We start from the raw sequence: 22,516 nt of genomic DNA on the forward strand, positions 1-22,516 counted from the left end.
GCTGTTCACTACAAGCTGGTGATCTTGTTGGCTTCTCCTTGTGACGCCTCCCGGGAGCCGTCTCCAGTGCCTGTGTTCCCAGGCCCACCGAGGGGCTTCACCTTTCAGTTTCTTAAACGCGTCTTGATGGGAGAGTGGGCGATAGGTTCTTAAGGATGTTTTAGAAAGTAGGTTGAGGAAATTGGCAGAGTGACATTTGAAAATTTACTCCTCCATTAAAGGCAACAAAAAACTGGCAGAAGTGGTCAGAGTAGCAAAAACGAATCAACCAAAGGCTTTGAGCAACTTGAACATTTTTATTCGTGAGAAGTGGCCGACTGTCCGGAAGAACGGAAAGCTCTGTAGCACTTTAACCTGCCCTGTTCCCATCCTCACCCCCAGTACCAAGGTAGCTGTGACAGCCACCGCAGGGGGCAAAATGAAGCTGGGCTCTTTCAAGGTTTCATTCTCTTTTAAAATTTTTTTTTTTTTCAACATTTATTTTATTTTTGGGACAGAGAGAGACAGAGCATGAACGGGGGAGGGACAGAGAGAGAGGGAGACACAGAATCGGAAACAGGCTCCAGGCTCCGAGCCATCAGCCCAGAGCCCGACGCGGGGCTCGAACTCACGGACCGTGAGATCGTGACCTGGCTGAAGTCGGACGCTTAACCGACTGCGCCACCCAGGTGCCCCTCAAGGTTTCATTCTCTATTTTGAGAGTGAGCATGCGTGTGAGAGCCAGGGAGGGGCAGAGAGAGAGAAATCTAAGCCTACTCCGCACCGTCAGGGCAGAGCCTGACGCAGGGCTCAAAAACACAAACCTCTCAAACCGTGCAGTGATGACCTGAGCTGAAACCAGGAATTGGATGCCGAACCGACTGAGCCACCAGGCACCCCAAGACAAATACTTTAGATCAGCTTCTTAAAATATGTTCAGTGAGCTAAAGGGAACCGTATCTACATAGAGAATATTAACAAAATGATAGAAATAAAAACAGAAAATCTGTAGATGAAAAGTAGAATCACTGAAATGAAAGCTCCAAGAGAGGGCTCAAGAGCAGATGGGAGTGCACAGAAGGACCCACAAGCATGATCTAGATCCATTGAGATTATCGTGTCAGAGAAGAGAGGAAAGGATGGACAGAAACCTAGGAGACGCCATCAAGCAGCCAACGTACACATAATGGTGTTCCAGAATGAGGTCGGGAGCATAAAAAAATGTTTCAAAACAGCCAAGCCTTCCCAGATTTGATCAGAAACATGAATCTGCACATCCAAGAAGCTGTGTGAACTCTTAAGTAGGTTAGACTCAGATCTACGCCTAGATCTATCATAATTAGTCCAAAACCAAAAGAATCTTGAAGGGAGTGAGAGAAGGGAGTCTTTATACAAGGAACCCCCATGAGATTAACTGCTAATTTCCCATTAGAAACCATGGGGTCTAGAGGGCATTTGATGACAGGGTCAGATTAATGGAAGAAACCAACCAAGAACGCTATAGCCAAGCAGAAACTGTCCTTCAGGAGTGAAGGAGAAATTAAGAAGGCCGCAGGTAAAAAAAAGACTTAAGAGTTTGTTGCCTGCAGACCTGCCCTATGTGAACACGAACGGTGTCCAGGCTGTAATGAAAGGACACTGGCTGCAGGGACACAGGCAGGTGGGAAGTATCTCTGGACCACCTGCTCTGCCTGAGGCTGCAGAGGAGGGGGCTGCAGTCAGAGGTGACCCACCGCAGAACCTGGGGGGGTCCACAGGGCTGACCCGGCTTAGGTGGATGCGGTGACAGAATCTGCACCAAAGCAGTGTCTTCTCTGGCCCCCGTGTCTTGGTGGCCCGCCCATCCTCTGACCCACCCCGGCTCCTTTGCTCTCCAGGACCTCGCCACACTGCTGGAGCAGATTGGGTGTCTCAAGTACCTGCAGGTGTTTGAGGAGCAGGACGTGGACCTCCGCATTTTCCTGACCCTCACCGAGAGCGACCTGAAGGAAATCGGCATCACGTGAGTGCAGAGGGGCCTCTGTGGCCACGCCCCCCTCGCTTCAGCCAAACATGAGGGGGTCGCTTAGCTCCCAACTGCCCAACGCTCCGATGGAACCACCTGTCCTGTCTGGGCGTCCCCTTGCTCTCTGCAGCCAGCTGTCCTCTCTCTGGTCTTCCGGCTGCAGCTAGCTGAAGTGCCGAAGGCCTGGGTCTGGTCCCCCGGCTGGCCTGGCTGCCAGTGCTGTGATAAGGGGCACCCAGAGGTTTTCTACCATTCACTTTGGAGAGCTTCCCGATTGGTAGGCGGCCAGTCACAGCCTAGCCCCGGCCGGCCTGAGCTCCCTGTTCAGGGAGAGCAGCAGCCAGGCCGGGGAAGGAAACGGGCAGGGCAGGCCAGCCCCTGCTGTGGTCACTTCTTAAGACCCTTTGTTTCTGTCATCTGTCCCAGGATCCGGGACCACTGTGCCCTTTCAAAATCGGAATCTTTCCTAGGGGGCTGTCTTGGTGGAAGGCTGGCCTCCGTGGCAACTCCACACACAGCAGATCCTCATTCTCTCATTCACCCTTGCAGCTTGTTTGGGCCTAAGAGGAAGATGACCTCTGCCATTGCCCGCTGGCACAGCAGTGCCCGGCCACCCAGCGATGCTCTGGAGCTGGCGTATGCCGACCGGCTAGAAGCTGAGATGCAGGAGCTGGCCATCCAGCTGCACAAAGTATGTGGTGAGCGGGGCAGGGACCTGGACACCCACCTGCAGTGAGGGACGACACATTTGTGGAGACCGAGTGGTGGGGACAAATACCCAGGGGGAGTAGGGAGAAGCAGCCAGGGCGGGCGTTGGGACAGAAAGCATTACTGCTTGTGTGTAAATGTGGAGATGCACAGGCAGGCCTCCAGGAAGACGGCTCACAGAGGCAGGGGACGTTGGACAGGAGGTCAGCTGGACATAGGAGAGAAAGGGTGAGGGCAGAGCACAAGCAGCTGGCGTGGATGTCACTGGGCTTAAGAGTAGGGATCCAAAGCAGGGGGTGCTCCAAGGTGGAGACAGGCGCTCCCTTCCTCCAGCCCAGGAGAGTGGGAGTTGAGAGCGAGTGGGTATGGCACTCGCCAGAGAGGTTGAGGGGGACCCAGCCTGAGTGGCCCTGGTCATTTGCCACCACCCCTCCCCGCCTCTCCGTCTGCAGCGCTGTGAGGAGGTGGAGGCCATGCGAGGCCAGGTGTCGCAGGAGCAGGAGCTGCGGGCGGTGGTGGAGAGCTGCCTCCTGGAGCAGGACGGTGCCCGGAAGGACGTGCACGCCCAGCTGCAGGAGACCTGGGCCCTGGCCCGGGACGCTGCGCTCGTCTTGGACCAGCTGCGGTGAGTGGGCATCTGAGCTGCTCCCGGGCCAGACCCTGAGTCGCCGATTCCTCCAGATTCTTCAACCAGGTGGTTGTTCTTAAAGGCGTCTTGGAGTACTCGCCACCATCATCCGTTTCATTGTGGCTGTTCCTTTCCACAGGGCAGACCCAGGCAGCACATGGGGCCCCAAGCATCTGCAACGAAGCGCTCGGGCCCTCAGGGCTTGTCCCCGAAGGTGCCTGGTGTGCTTGCCCTGAAGGCAGAGCCCCACTGGCCACTCAGGGAGGTGGGGGTACGTGCTGCCCTGCTGGGGCCAGGGAGGACACCCTCCCCCTCACCAGCACTTGGCCTTGTGTCTGGCAGAGCTTGTCAAGCCGAGTTGTCAGCCAGAGTGAAGCAGGAAGAGTCCACCCGAGGGCTCCCCCAGGGCCCGGCCCTCCCCACGGCTGGTAAGAACGCTGTCCTGGTCCCGGATCGCATGGATGCTGCCCCAGGCCAGGTTTTACCACCCGTTCCAGCAGTTACCACACTGACCCTCCCACTCCCTCCCTGCAAGAGATCCAGGGTGAGGGCTTCCTATCCAGCCCATTTCCTTACCGTGCCTCCCTGGGGTGGGACTTAACGTCCTCCACAATGTTGTGACTTCTTCAGCCTGCAGTCGGGGCTACCCAGGGTCAAGCCTGACTGTCAGCCAGGGACCCTCACACTTTCATTCCTGGGGCTGCACCCTGATTGACCCTCCAGTCAGTGCTTTGGAAAAATAAGCAGGCGAACACATTTTGATAGAACAGTGTCAAGCAGGTACTGACAGTGGGTGGGTCCCCTGGCGTCAGCAGCCCAGGACAAAGCGGTGGTGACCACACAAGCCCTAGGCCCACCTGGCTCTCTGCCCCACAGATTCCAAAGGCTGGCAGGCTTCCCTGCAGGCTCTGAGCCTCCCCGAGCTTTCCGGAGCACTGGAGGATCGAGTCCAGGAAATGGGTGAGTCTCCCAAAGTGTCCGACAGCCGGTGGCCTCATCCCCATCCTGGGGCCAGAAGTGGGTAAACGGGGAATCCTAGTCAGCTCAGACCCCCGAGACAGCTCTACCATAGCCCGCTGTCCTCAAGGTCACGCATTCCTAGGCACCTCCCCCACCCTCCCACACTCATGAAGCAGCAACTAACTGCTCCCATCCTCAGGGCGAGTGCTATGCTCAGTGACCCAGAGCTTGGAGAAGCTGCAAGTGCTGAACGGGAAGGAGAACTGGCGGGAGCCTTAGCTGGGAGGGACGGTGAGTGTCCGCCAGCCCAGGACCCAGGCCGGAGAGCAGGGTGTACCGGGCAGCAGCGAGTGCCCACTTCAGTCTTCCCTGTCCCTTCTCAGAACCTGACGTTGGGTGACCGATCCACCCTGAAGCTGTGTGCCTGGAAGACAGGAGGGCAGTGAGCAAGCGGCTGCAGCAGGCCGGGCCCGAGCAGGGGCCAGAGGATCAGGCCCCCGGAGCAGCTGGCAGAGGCAGGACAGGGCAGTGAGGCCCACGCAGAGGCAGGATGAGGGCCTCTCGCCCAGAAGCGGGGGGTCAGGCCCAGAGCAGGCAGGGCCACGGGGAGACAGCGGGCCCCCATACACCACAGGCGCCACACTGAAAGGACTGGGCGCCTGGGTAGCGGATGTCATTGCTGGAAAATAAAATTTAAGATCTGCTGGTGAGGGACTCTGTTCTGGTCATGCGACATGCAGTACTGGCTGACAAACCAAAGCAAGGGGCAACCCTCCCCCCTTCAGCAACTCACTGGGACCCAGCCCCCTCTGCCAGGACAGAGACCACCACGCTCAGAGCAGGGCAGACTGGTTGCCCTCTCCTGTTCTGTCCCTCCCCTGGGGCTAGAGCTGCGTGCGCTCAGAGCCCCCTCGGTTCCACCAGAGCAGTCTGAAGGGTGACGCACGCGTGGCCCCGGTGCCCCAGGAAATGAGAGAGGAACGAGGTACAGGTATTTTATTTACAGAACGAAGTGCCTTTGCCCACACGTGCTGACCGCTTCACTGAGGCTTTAAGGTGGAACAGACGCTCAGGCTGGGCCGGAGCAGAGCTCTCCTTACCAGACCAAGCAGGTGCCGTGCAAACTGGTTTAGCTTCACTGAGGAGTCTTTGCAGACAGAGGGCCGTAGGAGACGGCCAGTGGTGACCTTCCCATCTGTGGTGGCTCTGCTGTTGTCATTCTGCACACTCGGCCAGTGCTTCCATACCAGGTCCTGGAGCGGCCTGTGGACTGTGATGGGAATGGAGAAAGGGAGGCTTTCAAAGCCAAGGAAAGGGCAGCGAGCTCAGCCCAGGTGTAGCCAGGAACCCCAGACCAGGCACAGGGCCCAGCGAGGTCTGAGGGGGCAGTGCCACAGTGACCAGAGGGACGGGAGACCTGTATCATCAGCTCCGTGCTGAATGGAACCCAGCACTCAGGCCTGGCTCCCACCTTGAAGTCCGTGGGCAGTGGGAAAGGGGGACCCCTCATGCACCCAGCCCTGGGCCTGTGGCCAGAACCAGAGAACACAGAGAGCAGCCAAGACCGGACTTTGCTTTCTTTCACCAACTCCATCTACAGCTGGGCTTCGTGGCCCCAACTGACCTGGGTGGGGGGGGGACTGGGCCCCAATGGGGTAAAGGGGCTTTGAAGCCTCACTGCTCAGTTGACACAGCTCAGAAAACAAAGCTAATGACCCCCACCAAAGTTCACAGTACTGGGCCAGCTGTTCTCTAGGCCCTGGGGCTGGCTGGTGACAGGACTCAAAGGCATCCCTCCACAAGAATAAATGGACTTAAGGGTGTGTGTGTGCACCTACCCACCTGGGTAACTGGGTGGTCCCTCCACCAGCCCGTGTGTCTCATGTGGAGGAGGGTTAGAGCTTTGGAGTAGGAGAGAATGTCCTGAGCCTGGAGAGCCAGGTCCAGTGCAAACAAGCCACCTCCTGATCCGGGTGGGCTGGGCTCCCACTAACCTGGCCACCACCCAGTAGCTGTTCGGGGTGGTGGGGTGATGGAGAGGACAAGATGCCCCCTCGCCCCATGCAGTCATTCCCCCAAGAGTTTAGGGCACAGATAGGACCAGGGGAGGGCAGGAGACAGGCAGCATAGAATCAACCTCAGGAGGAAGATGGGAGGAGCTTCTCCAGGGCTTTCTTCTGCTTCTCTGTGGCAGCAGCCAAAGCCTCAGCCAGCTTCTCCTCGGGCATCATGTTGAGCACCTTGAGGGCGAAGAGCAGCTGGTACTTGGCAGTGCTGGTAAAGGCGTTGCTCAGAAAGTTGGGAAAGCCACCAACTCGGTCCTTTTGGGTGTAAAGTGGAACCCGCACAAGCCCCAGCACCTGCATGGAGAGGACACCAGAGTGGGACCAGGCCCCACGCCAACGGTGCAGCCCTAGCAGGAGGGGCCTGTGAGCTGCCAGGCCAGGACAAGGCCAGCCAGGTTGCGAAGGACGTAATGGGAGACCCAGGCGGGGTCTAGTGAGGCGCAAGCCAGCGGCACCCTTGGAGCAGTGCAGCCCCTTTACTCCCCCAAGCAAGTTTCAAAGCTGACCCCATGCATCTTCCACCCTCTGCGTCCTCTAATTCCAGCCCCCATCCGCCGGCAGGAAGCCCCCCAGTTCACACCCCATGCTCCCTCTTCCACTCGTGAATCGCAAACACCCCAAGTGTGACTCCCAGTTCTCCAGACTATAAATAAAACCCACAAACCGTTAAGAGCCTTCATCACCCCAACCATGAGGTCCCGGCCCTTGAACGCAGCCCTAGTTTCCCACCTCCCCAGGAGCCACCACCCTCTCCCATCCCCCCACCGATCCCACTCCCCACTCCCAGGATTGGCAATGGCAGGCAGCAAGGCAGATGGAACACAGCCCCGAGGGAACCCCGGGCCCCCCTCTCCCACCGCTGCCCTCAGGTCCCTCTCCCCACCCTGATGCTGGAAACAGCGACACCCCACCCAGCCCGGCCAGGGGACCCTCAGGGGGACGTGTTACCCATCGGTGCCTTCCACGGGGCCAGAGCCAAACCCCGGGGCGGGGGGCGGGGCCCGGGCGGCGGCCCCACCTCCAGGCCGTGGTCGCGCGAATGCACCGCGCTGATTTCCACGGCGTGCAGCTGCTCCAGCGTCAGCTGCCGTGCGTACAGGTGCGCCACGACGCGGTGCGGGCCCTCGGTCAGGTGCGAGCTCAGGTAGTCGGCCTCCGTGAGGCGCAGGCAGCCCAGGCCCAGGCCCAGCACCCGGTTCAGACCGTCCTCCAGAGACCAAAAGCGCCGGTCCACGAAGCCCCCGGGGAAACCCAGCAGCCCGTCGAAGCGCATCTGCATCTGCAAGGGAGCGCCGGGTCACGGGCGCGGGGTGCGAGCGGCGCCCTGATCCCCGCCCGTCCACCCGCGTCCTCACCAGCACCGAGAAGCGCATAGGGATGCGGCCGAAAAGCTGCCCGGGGTTGGCGGCGTACAGCATGGCGTGGCACGAGTGGCTCCAGCCCGGCCCCAGGCGCATAGCTTCCACACGGCTGATCTGCTTCAGCTCCGGCACTGCCGCCGACATCTTGGCACTACCCCGGCTCGACCGGGGCGCCTCTCCTTAAGTGCATGCGCGGGCCCGCCCCCGCCAGGTCCGACCAATCCGCAGGCAGTCGCGTCCCTGGGCCCCGCCTCTCCACCAATTGCTGATGCCCGTCGGGGCCGAGCCCATCCCGGCGCCCCGACGCGTCGTTGAGGCGCGGAAGGGGCGTGTGCAGAGGCAGGGACGGCACGCGCTCCCACCCACCGGCCGCGAGAACCACAACGCCCAGGGGGCTCCGCGCCAAGCGAGCTCAGCCGAGCTCAGCCGAACTCAGTCGAGCCCAGCCGAGCCGAGCCGAGCGCGGTCGCGGGGGCCTCGGGCAAGCGCTGCCTGCAGGGCTGGGGCTCCGACTGCCCGTCACTAGCAGGAGCCGCCGGGTCCCGGGCCTTCCCCCAGCGCCTCCCTGGGGGCGCCGCCCCGCAGGCTGCCCACTACCAGCCCTCGCCTCTCGCTCCCTGCCGGCGACTCCCCCAGGAGGGCTTACGGGAGCCTGGCGACCAGTGGGCAAGACCTTTCCCTGCGCGCGCGCCAGCCAAGCACTCCGGTCCAAGGTCGCTGCTGGTCGACCCCAGAAGAGCAAGGAAAGCGGGGCCTGGCATAGTTCGAGCTGCCCCCACCGTCCGTGTCCACGCACAGCCCTGGGGCTGCTACTCAGCCAGCGTGCTGGGAAGTACCTTAAATCCCTCCTGGCGCAGCCTGCCAAGCATCCTCCCAGTCAGACACCATATGCCAGGGACGGTTGGAGGAAATGGGCTCTCCCCAATTTACCACGGAGGAACCTGGGGCAGAGAGGAACAGGACTGGCCTTAAGGGCACCCAGCAGCTGGTGCCAGAGCCAGGATCTCACCCCAGACTTCCAGCCTGTCTCCTGACCAGTGTCCACAACAGAAAACCTCCCAACTTTCACGGAAGAGGCCCTGAGGTACATACCTGTGTCTGCTGCTGAAGGGAATCATCGCTGGGGCTCAGGAGCATGGGGAACATTGTCCAGGGGAGAGCAACGATGCCACTCGACCACTGGTTGGCCCACACTCCGTTTTCCTCCCACGGTGGGTACAGATTTGCTGAGTGAAGGAACCACCATGTGCACTCACCATGCAGTGAGCCAGGGCAAGCTCTGGGGCACAGAAGGTTGCCCTCAGCAGAAGACAGCGGGGGCAGAGGGCAGGCAAGTGTTGGTAAGGACCCACCGGGAGCTCATTCACACGTCGGGTCGTGCCGGTATCGTGTCACACACAAGGGAGTAAGGATCTAAAGAGGGAGGCTCTCTCTCTCCCCATCCATGGCCTCTACCAGGATTCAAACGGGCCACCACAGTTGCCAGGGAGAAGCCAGATCCCTAAGGCAAGTGACCGTGTCTGAAGAGATGTTGGTGAGGGGAAGGGCCCTCCAGAGAGGACCGTGTCTCCAGGCCACGGTGCACAACCCAAACCCAGGGCTGGCAGGGGGCACGGAGGAAAGATGCCCCGCGCCCCAACCCCTCCCTGAAACAAGATGTTAACAAAGTTCCTCGTCTGTTGGCGGAAAGTGGAGGGACATCCAGTGCACCCCCTTCCGAGACGTCCGACCCAGACGTCGCCCCAAACACGACCGAGCAGCTGCAGGGCCGAGGGTGACAGGCCTTCCCTGGGGCACGGACTAGATGGCTGAGAACACTGGTTCCACCATTAAGCGCCTGAGTCAAAGAGGGGACCTGGGGAGGCAGCTTGGGACCACGTTTGCAAAGGAGCTGCTGGTGGGTGGCGGTGTGGTGGCTGTGCTTCATGGGTGTTCCAGGCCACCACAGCCTCTCCCTCCTGGGAGGCCGCTTGCTGGGCAGGGAAGCTGGCAGCCACAGCTGGCCTTCTAATCCATCCCACGTGACAGCTGGAGAGAGTTGCTGCCTGTGGAAAAGCCTCTGACTGCTCTCAGAATAAAACTCTTGCTGTCCCTATGAGGTCCTGTAGCATCTGCACCCCGACACTCCTCGATTCTGACACTCCAGCAACTGGAGACACTTCGGGCTTCTTTCTGCTCAGCGGTCACACCAGGCTCACTCTGGCCTCGGGGCCTTTGCACTTGCTGTGCTGGCTGACTGGGCTCTCTTCCAGGACCAGCTCTTTCCCATCCTGCACTGCTCAGCCGAAATTCCTCCTCAGAGAAGCCCTCCTCAACCACAGGTTAAAAATCAAGGACCCCATGCGACTCCATCCCGTCACCACCAGCCGACGCTCTTCCCAACAGTAACCAAAACCGCGCAGGGCCTCACGGCCTAGAACACAAACTCCCGGGAGCCTGAACCTCGCGTGTCTCGGCCCCCTCCAGCCCGGCACACAGGGAGGTGCCGAGTATCCGGGATGGATCGGCGATACCGACGGCACCTGCAGCAGCGACCTGCACACCTGGACGTGCCGGCTCCTCCTCCACTGCTCGTAAGGAGCCCCACTCCGACCCAGAATCGGCACGACGACCGCAGCTGTCATCAACAGGACCCCACGTGCCTCACACACCATCTCCTGCACCCTCACCCCTCTTATTCAAGTCCTGTCACAGACACCTCACACGCGAGGAAACGGAGGCTGCGGCCACACAGCCCCGGCTGTGCGAGCCCCGGCTCGCGCTGCCGGGGCGTGTGAGCGGCCGTGAGCCCCTCAGCTGTCCTGCCTCCAGACCGGGAGACAGCAGAGGTCCCTCGGTGCTATGCGCAGAGGAAGGAATGGACGAGATATTGCTGCATGATTTTATTACTATAAATATACAGTAAAAACGAACAAAAACCAGCCAGGGTACGTCAAATGAGAGCACGTGTTAAGTCCGAGCCAGGCCAGTCTGCATCCCGGCCTTCAGACAGAGTACTGGCACCAATACCAATGGCGAGGCCGGGGTGTGTGGGTCGGGGGGCAGGCAGCCTGCGAGCATGTGCGCGGCACTCACGCGTGCGCACCCTGGCGTATGTGCAGGCATGCGCACAGGGGGCGGGGGCCGGGGAGTCGGGCAACTGGGACAGGTTGGCCTGAGCCTGGCGGAGGGCTGTGTGTAAGGCAGCGCTCTGCTCACGGGCTCGACTGCACAGAAAGCGAATCTCACACTGCTGGTTTCTCTCCTGAGCGCCCTGCAGGACGAGCCTCGGGAGGGGTGCCGGTGAGGCCCGGGGCTCTGTGGACTGCTGCTGGCTGCCCCAGAACCATCCTTCCCGGGGCAGATCCCCAGGAAGTGGGCCCCTCTGCGTGCCACACCCCAGGCCAGGAACGTGTTTGTGCCCCAGGGAGCCGCACAGACCCAACCACCTGGCTCAAGGTGCCCCCAGGCGGTTCTCACCCTGGTGCACCAGGGCTCGATGCCCCCTCTGCCTCTGTTGCCCAAAGAGTTTTGCTCAAAAAAAAAAAAACAACAACAAAAGAAAAAACCAACAACAAAAAAAAGAACAAGGTCACCTCGGATGGGATGTTCCTTCCCCAGGCAGGTCCACCTCAGGGACCCCAGACAGGTCAAATCCAAGAGAAACTAGTGACATTATGATGGTGAAGAGGAAGCAGGGAAGCTGCTCAGAGCCCTCCCCGGGGTGAGTGGACGGCAGCCCCTCTAGCCCAGCGGAAGCCCCTTCACCTGGAGGGCCCTGCCGTGTGATCAGAGCCACTTCGGAGAAGGTGCAGGGCCGGCAGAGGGGCCACCGGTCACTAAGTGCTGCAGATGGCCTGTGCTCCTGTGCCTCTGCCCCTGGATCAGACCCACACGGCAGCCTTGCGTGGCCACCACCCCCCTGCCCAGGGCTGAGCCGGGCCGCGGGGAAGGTCGGCTGTGGGAGGCAACCGCCTCCAGGGCCGGAGCAGGAAGGGGAAGCAGCAGCAACAGCCAGGCTGCCGAGGACACGGGAGCACGAGGGACAGGGGACAGGCACGGTTTCCTTCACTGACCGGGACTCAGACCCCCCTTCCCTTCCTCCTCTGGCAACAAGGCCCCTACAACACCTCTTGTGAAGACAGCACCTCACCCACCAGTACACTGTTCTTCTGCGAGTCTGTGCTGAGTGTTCAGGCTGTTGAGTCCCCAGTGGCTGGGGTGACAGGAGAAGCCAATCCAGGCCGCAGGTGGGTGGTCAAGCCCTGGTCCTGGCCACTCAGCCAATGGGGCATTTGGGGGAAACCCCAGAGCTCACAGCCCAGGACAGAAAGCTGCTGTCCTTCATCTGTACCATTTACAAATACATCAACTATAGAAAAAGGAATTTGTCAGAGGAGACTGTCCACTGTGCTCTTCAATCAAGGGTCGTCCGGCCCCTCGGAGCCAGTGGCCACGCAGAGCGTGCAAGACAGGAGAGGCCAGGGGTCACGCTGGAATCCGGTGGCCCCTCGGCAAAGTCTGGGGAGCTGAGGGCTCCATGCTGCCAGCCTGGCCAGGCTCTCAGAGTGGGGTCAGCTCAGTGGCCCCAGAATCAGGACTGGGGCCACCAAGCACAGGCCGGGGTGGGCCAGTGGTACGGAGGCTGCGGGGCATCTCCACGGAGGTGGACCATCCTGCAGGCAGGAGCAGAGGGAGAAGGGGTCATGCCCGGGCAAGTCCCCACCTCACCCATCAGGGTGTATCTACCAACCAGGAGTCCCCCACCGAGGACAGGGCCACCCGGCACCCTCTACTGTGTGTCTGTGGCAGGACCACACAAAGACCTGGAGTTCCAGGTCCTAACAGAGAAAGAGGGGTCCGTCCCTCTGGGAGCAGATGCCAGGCAGTGGCACCAGCCGATGCCCCAGAACAGAACGCAACGGGCGCCGTGGGCTCGTGGCCCCCTGGGCCTCCTCCCTTGCCCGGTCCGTGCTTCTCGGGATCTGACCAGCCGCCGTCCTTCAGGGCTTTATTACTGATTAGGCCGGAACTCAGTCACACCCAGGCGGAGGGGAGTGGACGTGGACCGGGGTGCACATCCCGTGCTCAGAGCAGCCCCAGGACCCCACCCAGCCTTCTTTAGAGGCCTTTTTGGCCATTTCCACACTGTTGCCTCCCGATGCCACGAGGCGCTCTGTCCCTGGACCAAGTCTGCCCCCCGGGGTGCTGGTGCTGGAGCTGTGACCCAGGCCTACAGCAACGAATGACCGGCACCACGCTCAGGGCCGCACAACACCAGCTGCCAGCCGCCTGCCTGCTGAGGACGGGCTCCCCAGGACACTCCTCCAACAGCAAACCAAGGAGTGCTTCTGCCACATGTCACCCATGACACAGCCTGAGGTGCGGGAACTAGGGCTGTGGCTTCACGCAGGGACTCAGCTCTGCTATGCAGCCTGCAGGCAACATCCAGTTCTCCGTAGCTCGGCCTGACCTGTGTGTATTTTCTACTTCTGGAAGTTTCACCTCCATCACAGCACTCAGCAATGACACGGAGGACAGGGCCAACTTTATGCAAGGGTTGGGCCCTATTTCAACAGTGGGTAAGATTTGTCAGAAGAAACACTCAAGGAGAGCAAGAAAGGCTCACATGGGAACATAAGAGCAGCCGTCGAAACAAGTGGACAAACACCGAAGCTCAGGACAGCTGCCTGGGGGACGGCCGCACGCCAGCCGGAGCTGCCGGGCCGGGCCGGGCCGGGCCTCCTGCTGGCGCGCTCCACCCAACACAGGTTTGGGAAAACTTGGGCCACCGGAGGCACCAGGTTTCCAGAGCCGCTAACATCAGGCAAAGGAAGGGAAGAGGGTGTTCAAAGCACTTGCCTATGTGCTGGTGGTGCTCTTGGAACAGCCTTCCATGAAACAATCATTTGGCAAAGTCACCCAGGTAGAGGGCAACTCCCTGGCGGGGGGGGGGGGGGGGGGGGGGGCGATGACGTGGGGTCAACCTCACATGGCCTCCTGACAGACCGATTTCAGCATGTGCTGGTGTTCCAGAAGGTTCCACAGGTAGGCTGGGGGACAGGTTAGTGAGCAACAACAGTGGGGTCTCAGCAAGGGCTGTCACCATTCCTGAGGCCCTGGAAGAGCTTGCCTGGGCTATCTAGTCCAGACAGAAAAGTTCTGGCTCCGGAAGTCAGCCAAGGCCAGACCTCCCAGGACCACCTCTCAAGGGCAAAGGTGTAGCACATTTGGGGAGCTCTGGATTCAGAATCCAGGACCCCAGGGAAGACACGGATGCGGAGGAAGCCCAGAGAAGGGGAAGGAACCCCCCAGGGAGGGAGCAGGAGAGCCAGCTGGCGAGGTCCTCTCTCCAACACTGTCAAGGATGTCCCTCAGAGCCACCCCACAACGCGTAGGAAGGCGATCACGTACCAGCTTACTCCTCTATACCAACAGAGCAGGAGTCAGGCCCCAGGGCTGTGCAGAGGAGGAGAGACATGGAAGCTCAGTTAGCAAAGCGCTAGACAGACCAGCACGTTCCACAGCAAACGCACTGCTTTAGGACAAGAGTCCCCGGGGGCACGCTGGGTGGGGGTGGGGGGCACAATGATGTGCTGAAACAGGAGAACAGAGCACCGGGCCGCAGTCCAACGCAGAGACTTTCAGCCAGGACAGGCCTGGGCAGGGGTGGCGGGGCGGGGCCAGGAAGGGCCCCGCCCGGCAGCTAGGTGTTCACCAGTTAAGTTCAAGGGTTTTCCCCACCTCCTAACTCTGCAATCAACAGGGGACACTAAGGTTCAAAAAACTATGCCCGTGCCTCCACGGGAGAGCTGTCCCGGTGTGTGCACGTCCGGTTCTCTCTTGTGCGCGCACTCTCTCTCTCTCTCTCTCTCTCACACACACACACACACACCAGATGGGAACAGAAGGTGCGGCTTAGAAGTAAAGGAAGACAGGTAGGTACACGTGCTTATGAAGGTGGGCACATCGGTGAGGACCTGCCCAACTCCTGACAGTGCTGCCTCCCCCACACCCGTGGGGCACGGGACCAAGAGCCTCGGTGTCGCCCCACCCCGCTGGCTATCCTGCCCCTGGGCTGGGTTTGGCCTTCCGCTGACTTCAGCCTCTCCACCGCCTCCACAGCAGAGCGCCTCCTGCCACTGGCCTGGGGCAGAGGTGAGAACGCCACACCACGGGGCCTGGTGTCCCCTGTGGGTGGAGCCCAGCCTGTCCTGACCTGCAGACTCTGGCGTGGGGCACGGGTGGCACCGCCAGGTGGGGTCAAGGTGCCCCTTCACCCAAAGGATCACAACCACACTTGTGCTTGTAAGTCCCTCTCCGGACTCTCCCCGCACCCCAAGCTTTTAATTACAATGAAATCACTGAAGTTCCTTGAAAGAACTTACTGGAATTCTATGTTACTCTAAGGAACGCTGGTCCCCAACAAGGCTTTCACCCACGGGCTTCTCTTCGGGTAGGCCCCGGGGTGCTGATGAAACACACTCCCCTGCTTTCCTGCACCTGCTGACTGTGGCCCCTCTGGGCTAAGGGGACCCCCTGTCTGCACAGGCTACTGCCTGTCCCTATGCTGGGGCGGGACAAGAGACCCTTTCAAACCAAGCACATCACAGGTAGGCCAGATGCACAGGTCAGGTCACTGGGAACTGAGCAGCGGTGGGTCCTGGGATAGGCGGGTGGCAAAGGTGCTTCCCAGACATGTGGCAGGAGCCAGACTCTCCGAGGACATCATGGCTGTTGACGTTGATCTCAGATCCTCAGATGGCATCTTAGCACGCAGCAGGCAGAAGTCTCTGAGAACCCCTGACTCCTGTCCCCCATCTTTGGAGCCCAGAACTTAAAGCTGAGGATCTTGACCCAGAGGAGCTGGGGACAGGAGGCTCCAGGCAGAGGCTTTTAGAAAAGGGGGGCAGAAGCAAGACCCCTCCCCAACTGTGCTTGGGCCTTACAGGCGCCTGGCGGCACCCCAGCCTATCCTTCCATCCCTGGCCTGAGCCCTATGGGTGCTCGTGGTAGGGGGCTGATGCCAGCATCAGGCCCAGGGCACGCAGGTAGCTTTCGGCTTGTAGCTCCCTGGGGCAGAGGCCCTGCTGCTGGGCACCCGAACAGGGGCTGCCAGGCCCATGGATGAAGAGTCAGGGATTCCAGCGGGACTAGCTGTGCTTGCCTGGCCCCAAGCAGGAGATAGAAGGGCCACGACCTTTCTTGAACAAGGGGCCTTTCCTGCCTTCCTGATGCTGAGCTGTTTCTGGAGTGTGAAGGGGCCTCACGCACAGGCTCTGCCCCAAAGAGCAAGGAGCTGCAGGAGGGGTGACTGTGGAGCCGGGGCCTGGCTGTGCTTTGGGGTTGACAGAAGGAGTGTGAGCAGAGCCAGGGAGGGAGACCTAGGCTCCTGACAGGCCAGCCGCTCCCTGAGCAGGCAGATCAGCCCCCAGCTCCGTGCGGCAGTGACAGCACTGCCCGCGCCCCGCACTCCCACCCACCCCGGCTGAGCTCAAATGCCGTTACCTGGCAGGTAGATATCAGCCGGCAGGCGGGGCTGGCCGCGGCTGCAGGGCTCAGGGCTGCCGTCCTGCAGGACGTTCTCGATGGATGGCACTCGGCTCCCTGCAGAGGAGGGGGCAGGTCAGAGGTTTATAGGCGAAGGTGGCACTGTCCCTCTTCTGGTCAGCATCCCCGGGAGCCTCTTTCCTCCCTGAGGGCTCTACAGCCACTGTGAGTCCAGTCCCAGCCCAAGACTGCTATGACTCCCTCCTCTGCCCTCTAGGCCTGAGAGGCAAAGGTTTGCTTTTCTTTACTTCCCTTCTCTCTCAACTCTACCTCAGGGCTTTTGTTTTGACTTTTATTATAAAATCATTATGTACCCCTTTAAAAACAAACAAGAAGGAATAGTGATAGATTTAACATCTCCGGCTTACCCGTACCTTTCTCGCTGGCCCCGTGCCCCACAGCGGGGAGTGAGCGGGCCTGCGTGTGGCCACCCTCCCTCTCAACAGCAGCTCCCGGTGCTGCCCAGGGAGCTCTCGAGGGGGAGGGCCCCTCCGCAGACGAGGGGCCCGGGCCCTGTGATGGGCACAGAAGAGAGCCACCTGGTCGGGCACATGCTCTGCACAGGCAGGAAGGAGCGGAGGTCGAGAGAGGGTGAGGCCCACCCAGGAGCCCAGCCTGGGAGGCGGAAGTGACGACATCCCTGATGGGCCCCCTGCCCCAGGCGCCAACACTCACACCCAAACCCAAGGCCCCAGGCCCAGCAACCCACAGGCGGGCCCCACACACGGTGGGTGGGGAGTCACGCTGGGGAGAGACGTGGGTCACCCAGTGCAGTGCCGGCTGGGAACCTCCTGGCAAGGAGGGGGGTCACAGCAACTGAGCAGCTGCAGCTTATTTTGGGGTCTTCACCATGTTGTAGGCCTGGGAGCCAGCCAGCTTGCCAGGGCCACTTCCGGGCTCTGTCACCTCCACATTAAATGGCCTGGGGCCTCCAACCACCCCAACCTGGAGCCTCTGTTTCCTCACCTGTCCAACAGTAGGGAGGAATGACCGAGACAAAGGAGTGGCAGCATCTCCCAGCTGGTAGAGGGAGGCTTGGGAAGCACCTGGTCACATCCTGCAGCCACTGGGAGGTCAGCTGGGGGTCATCCCCCCACGAGGAGCCCAGGGCCCATCGGTGGCGGCTGGGACTCAAGTCCCAGCAGGCCGCTGTATGCTACACTCTCCACGGGACACGGGGGCACACAGAGGAGCGGCCCGGCTGAGCTGTGCACCCGCACTGGGGACCCTGGGCCTCTCCAGGTGGCACCTGAGGACCCCGTACAGGACAAGCAGGAAGAGCTGACCGTGTGCAGAGACCCAGGCAGGAAAGAAGATGACTGCCACTGGGAAATGCCGGCTGGGCATGGAGGGAAAAAGAGAAGTGGCCGGAGGCTGTCCCCTGGGAGAGCCAGCAGAGAGGAGCCCGTGACTCCCAGCGGGGGAGCCGGCACACGCTCTCCACACACCTCGACCTCCCGGCAGCGAGGCCCTGAACACGCTCCTCAGAATGGAGGGCTTACCTTGCTTTAGTGCCGACGCCTCGTCCACGTCCTCCGTCACAAAGCTCTAGGAAACGAGGACAAAGTGTGTCCGCAGCTCTGCTGCCGCCACCGGGGGACGGGGCTGCGGGCGGTCGGGGGACAGCAGGGCGAGCTGACGCCCGGCCCCCCTTAAACAGGACCCACCCCACAGATGGGGAAACCAGCTGAGCTCACCACGTGAGCAGCGGTGGAGGCGGCCCAGGGCACGCTTTGCCACAGGTCTGGGAGGCCAACAGACGGGCAGTGGGGACAGGGTGACAGATGGGTCTCGGCGAGGCGGGGAGGGGGCCTCACCTCGGGGGAGCTGCTTAGCGCCAGCCCCGCCCCACTCAGCGGGGGAGGGGCGTCCGAGTCCTGGGAGAGCTTCTCTTCATCCTCCTCGTGGATGGGAGACGACGGAGACCGCAGGGTGCTGGCAAAAGAGAAGACGGGGGTAAAGGACAAGTGGCTGATAAACACCAACCCACTAAAGCCAACGTCACCCGTGGGTGAGGCCGGGGGCTGCCACACAAACGCCCCCAGGGGAGGCGGGTGCAGACGCAGAACGCCCGCAGGCCCAGCGGCTGGAGAGAGGCTGGCGCGGTGCGAGCTCACGCAGGCCTGCACGGGCTCCGTATCTCTGGAAGGAGAAGGCGTCGTAATGGTCCACCCCTGGAGCAGGGGTGCGGGGCGTGGGTGAGCAGCAGGAGAGAGCCCCACGCTTCTCTATCTGTGGAGTGGTCCTGTCACACGTGCAAGTCGTGGGGGCGGTGGCCGGTTTTACAGAACTTCTGCCTAAACTTTTCTTAAAAAAGAAGAGCACCCATGCGTGGAGACACTTAACACAGAAGGCTGGTCGCCCGCATCTCACACACGTCCAGGTAAACCGTGACCGGACCCTCTGCTTGGCGGGCGTAACAAGGGCAACGTCGTGAGCGAGGTTTGGCGGGGCCCGGGTCTGGCTGCCACTGGTGCTCACACAGCAGGACGTGCCCATGTGACAAGACCCCAGAAAGTCCCGGAACCCTGCCACTCACGGGGCTCCCTCCTACATCCTGTGGTTTGTTGCTCCCGTGTGGCCTGGGACGGGGAAGGATGCACCCCCACCAGTGCATCTTTTCTGCTGCTTTGCTGTCTCGTCTGTCGTAATCAGCCTTAGCCATAAACCTAATCTGCTACTGGCTCTTGGTTCCGGGGGTCATTCTGGTGAATTCCCCAACAGAGCACTGTAAAACTCAAGTGTCTGCACTTCTTCCCGGACACCGCAGACCCCCCGCCACCTGCCACAGAGCACCTGGCTGGGTTCCCATATGCCAACCCCCAAGGGGATCCTAGCGCCAGCCTCACCTGTCGGGGGATTTGCTCCTCGGCTTGCCCTTCTGGTGGCTGCTTTCCAGGATTCGATCGATCCCAGCAAGGGGACAACCGGCCTGGGACAGGCCATCTGAGACGCCTGAGTAGGTGATCTCTTCGTAAAGGGGGGCTGAAGGGACGGCCGGGGAGATGGCCCGAAGGCCGTTGAGCGCCTCAAGCAGGGAGATGGGCTCATAGCCGGGTGGGATGCTGTCAGAGCTCTGTGGGGACAAGAGCAGGTGAGGGACAGGCTGGCCAGGCTCCCTGCCCACTGCCCTGGGCCACAAAGCCCCAGACACTGGCCTTGTGCCCCAGGGATGCTCTACTCCCCAGAACCTGCCTTCTGACCATCTCCTGTCCACTCCACCTTCCAGAGACCTATATCCCCCTCCCTCAGAGGGACGCCAAGAACACCAGAGCAGCCTAAGACACCCTCTGAGGGCCCCCTTAGTCATCAGCTGCAGCCCTGGACACCCAAATGGCCCGCTCGGTGCCCGTGACGAAGGAAGAGAGGGCGCCTAGCAGAGCCTCCCCACCCCTGGTCTCGGCCAGCCCCTACCTGGCTTTCTGTTCCTGCCTGGCACATGTGGAGAGTGAGGGGTCAGAGAGAGAGAGGAGGGCTCAGGAGCGGGTGTAGAGCAAAGCCATGCCAAAGGCGGGAGAGCCCAGTGGAGCCGCGTGTGTTCTAGACCAGGGAGGGCCTGGCCCCGCAAGGAGCTCTGCCCAACACAGGCATCTGGCCCAACTCGAGATCCTCAGTGGGCCTGAAGCAAGCGTCCACAGGGGCTGATGCGTGTTCCAGGTGGTTCTAACGGGCACCCCTGGTTCAGAACCAGTCTCCTCCAGTGCTGGGAGAGGAGCACATCAACAGACTGAGACTTGCTTTAGGGTTAAAGGTGGGGAGATGCCCAGGTGCTGGGAAATGTCAGGCCCCCAGGCCACACTAGACAAGGTGAAGGGCAAACGCCCAGCTGCGCGCCCCATGTGAAGCCCCGCCCACCTGACCGCTCCCCAGAAGGAAGGGAGGGAGAGCCGCCTTTCAGGGCAGCGACGGATCAACCCTGGAGACCAAGGGAAGGCAGAAAGGCTGGGGTGGGGGCTCCCTGCCCTCAGCACTCAGCCTCCTGAGTCCCCTGGTCACCTGGGCCTGTGGTGCCCTGCATTTGCTCCCAACCTGAACCTCCTCACCCTCCAAATGGGAAAAACCTCTACCTCCATCCCTGGGATGGCCCTCCAGGGATTTCCACCTCTCTAAGTTCTGCCAAGGGGCCACAGGCGTCAGTGAAGGCTCCAGGCAGAGGCCGCCCGCCTGCTCCCTGAGATGCAGGGAAAATGCAAGAAAACCAAGTCCTCGGCCCAAAGAGCTCACATCCAGGGGGAGAGGCAGAGGATGCAGGACAACAGGCAAGCGCGAGGAAGACTGTTTGCAAAACTAGCAGCAACGTGAGTTCCACCTCCGACATCATTCCACTGCCAGCAAGAAAAAAAAGGGAAACGAGGCCACTGGGGACCACGGGCAGAAGCAGAGCTGGCGAGAAGGGGCAGCCTGAGGCGGGCGCCGTTGCCGCCTGGCAGCGGGGATCCGAGACACTGGCTTTTTGCCGACAGACCTTGAGCTTTGCTTGTTCCACAAAACTCCCTTCCTGGGCAGGGACGCCGGGACTGGGGAGAGTGGATTTGACAGATTAAATTAACCAAACACGTTAGCCTGGGGTGAAAATGACTTCCCATACTTGTCATTGGTTTAATCATTAGGGTGCGGGGCAAAGATGTAGCCATAGGGCCAAACACACTTACTGTTTCCCTTTTAGGTTTCTTGCTGGCCAGTGAGGCGGGGTGCGCCTTTGATTTTTTAAAGGGACACTGTCAAGATAAAAATCATACGTTTTACGACTGCCACCCCCCGAACGGCGCTGGAGCTGGCTGGCTGGGGTCTCTCAGCTTTGCCGGCCTCCAGGTGAGCCGTGAGCCTGTGCCTGGCAAACCGCACCTGCACATGAAGTTCGGGGACCTGACCAAGTGCAGATTCTGCCCCAGGGGCCTGGGCCTGGACATCTATGCAACTCCCAGGAGGCCATGCCACTGGTGGAGCCCATCCCTGTCCCACTGCCCACCCGTGGTCTGGGTCACCCCAAGAAGCCGGTCCTGGCCAGCACAGGCAGGAGAGTGGCCAGGCGCTCCCCACAAGTGGGCCCGGCTAGGCACAGGGAAGGGACAGGCTCCTGCACGTTTTTGAGGCTCTGTATAAACTTATTACCAACGTCCAACTCCTCGAGGAAGCTGGGGAGAAAAATTGGTCCCAAATCACCCCTACTCATTGATAACATTAACAGACCCACTGAAGAAAATTTGGCTTCTCTGTGGCGCTTCGTGGAAACTGCTTAGACGGGACACGTGGCAGAGAACAAGAACCCACGTACCCTACCTTAACCCTCTGGAGGGGAAGGCACTGGCCCTCTGGGGCAGGTGAAGCTTACAACCCAAGCCTCAGTGTGCCCTGTGCTTATCCTTGGGATAAGAGGGGCAAACACGGAAGGTCAGGCCTGATGCTCAGACGCCAGGGCAGAGCCTGGAGTGGCACAGACAAGCAACAAAAAACCCGCCATCCACCCCTGGGTGTCCGTCCCTCCAAAACAGTGACTCCTCCATCAGGAACCAATCACACCTCAGCGCTGCTCCTCTCTCTACCGGAAGTATACTGCTGGAAGAAGTATGTGATGTTCCTCGAGCCCAACGTGAAATTTGCTGGAGGGCTGTTCCGGGAGGAGTAAGCCCTGGTGCCAACAGGGGCCCAGCAGGCAAAACACATAGTGTCGCTGGCCCGGGATGAGTGGGGGTGATGGGACCCCACCTTAGGGCGGCCTTGTGTCTGCTCCAGCTGTGAGACCACAGGTTCATATTTTGAAAGAGAAGCCAGAAATCTGAGTCTTAAGGAAAATTTCCAGACTTTCTTTTTTTTTATGTTTATTTATTTTTGAGAGGGAGAGAGAGAGAGAGAGAGAGAGTCCCCACACACGCACAAGGTGGGGAGGGGCAGAGAGGAGAGACAGAATCCCAAGCAGTCTCCGTACATCAGCGCAGAGCCTGACACAGGGCTCAAACTCACAAACCACGAGACCATGATCTGCATCAAGTTCAAGAGTCAGACACTTAACCGACTGCGTCACCCAGGAGCCCCTACAGACTTTTAAACACTGGCGCAAGGGGCTCCTGGGTGGCTCAGTTGGCTGAACACCTGACTCTTGGTTTTGGCTCAGGTCACGATCCCAGGGTCGTGGGATCAAATCCTGTGGTGGGCTGCATGCTGAGCGTGGAGCCTGCTTAAGATTCTGTCTCCCCGCTGTCCCTCCTCCCACTCACGCTCTCTCTCCCTCTAAAACAAAAAAAAATTTAAATAAACAAACTTTGGCCCAATATTCAGAAAC

General features: G+C 60.5%; 3 protein-coding genes across 14 annotated transcripts in view; 1 reads left to right on the top strand and 2 right to left on the bottom strand.

Annotated features, from left to right (window-relative positions):
* ANKS3 (ankyrin repeat and sterile alpha motif domain containing 3) overlaps positions 1-4,988 on the top strand; it is a 34,028-nt gene extending 29,040 nt beyond the window's left edge. For 5 of the 7 annotated variants that reach the window (XM_042972202.1, XM_007073362.3, XM_042972205.1 and 2 more), the window contains 7 exons: positions 1,857-1,981; positions 2,534-2,675; positions 3,145-3,317; positions 3,663-3,748; positions 4,197-4,280; positions 4,480-4,571; positions 4,664-4,988. In XM_042972202.1, coding sequence (XP_042828136.1) covers positions 1,857-1,981; positions 2,534-2,675; positions 3,145-3,317; positions 3,663-3,748; positions 4,197-4,280; positions 4,480-4,559 — 690 coding nt within the window. In that variant the 3' untranslated portion in view covers positions 4,560-4,571; positions 4,664-4,988. Of the gene's footprint in view, positions 1-1,856; positions 1,982-2,533; positions 2,676-3,144; positions 3,318-3,662; positions 3,749-4,196; positions 4,281-4,479; positions 4,572-4,643 lie in introns of all 7 variants that reach the window. The other 2 variants (XM_007073363.3, XM_007073364.3) reach the window with 2 other exon arrangements.
* Positions 4,989-5,260: 272 nt separating this feature from the next.
* Positions 5,261-8,111, bottom strand: NUDT16L1 (nudix hydrolase 16 like 1). Of its 3 annotated transcripts, none has more exons than XR_006212641.1 (4): positions 7,702-8,111; positions 7,295-7,625; positions 6,418-6,640; positions 5,261-5,550 (listed from the first exon to the last, which is right to left on the bottom strand). XR_006212641.1 is itself a non-coding variant. In XM_042972217.1 (4 exons), the coding sequence occupies exons 1-3, from the start codon at positions 7,849-7,851 to the stop codon at positions 6,419-6,421; spliced, it is 633 nt and encodes a 210-aa protein (XP_042828151.1). In that variant the 5' UTR covers positions 7,852-8,049; the 3' UTR covers positions 5,261-5,550; position 6,418. The 3 variants fall into 3 exon arrangements, 2 of the variants coding, with proteins under 2 accessions (XP_042828151.1, XP_042828152.1); XM_042972217.1 differs by having other exon boundaries at positions 7,365-7,625; positions 7,702-8,049; XM_042972218.1 differs by lacking the exon at positions 7,295-7,625 and having other exon boundaries at positions 7,702-8,051.
* Positions 8,112-10,576: 2,465 nt separating this feature from the next.
* The window catches only part of MGRN1 (mahogunin ring finger 1), a 54,338-nt gene continuing 42,398 nt past the window's right edge, over positions 10,577-22,516 (bottom strand). Inside the window, exons 12-18 of one of the 4 annotated variants that reach the window (XM_042972208.1) lie at positions 20,889-20,954; positions 19,086-19,312; positions 18,054-18,171; positions 17,739-17,784; positions 16,195-16,293; positions 14,101-14,145; positions 12,275-12,362 (exon numbers count right to left, since the gene is read on the bottom strand). In XM_042972208.1, the coding sequence (XP_042828142.1) occupies positions 14,105-14,145; positions 16,195-16,293; positions 17,739-17,784; positions 18,054-18,171; positions 19,086-19,312; positions 20,889-20,954 (597 nt within the window). In that variant the 3' untranslated portion in view covers positions 12,275-12,362; positions 14,101-14,104. Of the gene's footprint in view, positions 12,363-14,100; positions 14,146-16,194; positions 16,294-17,738; positions 17,785-18,053; positions 18,172-19,085; positions 19,313-20,888; positions 20,955-22,516 lie in introns of all 4 variants that reach the window. The other 3 variants (XM_042972206.1, XM_042972209.1, XM_042972207.1) reach the window with 3 other exon arrangements.

Source organism: Panthera tigris, chromosome E3, assembly GCF_018350195.1.
Source record: "Panthera tigris isolate Pti1 chromosome E3, P.tigris_Pti1_mat1.1, whole genome shotgun sequence".
Taxonomy (NCBI): Eukaryota; Metazoa; Chordata; class Mammalia; order Carnivora; family Felidae; genus Panthera; species Panthera tigris.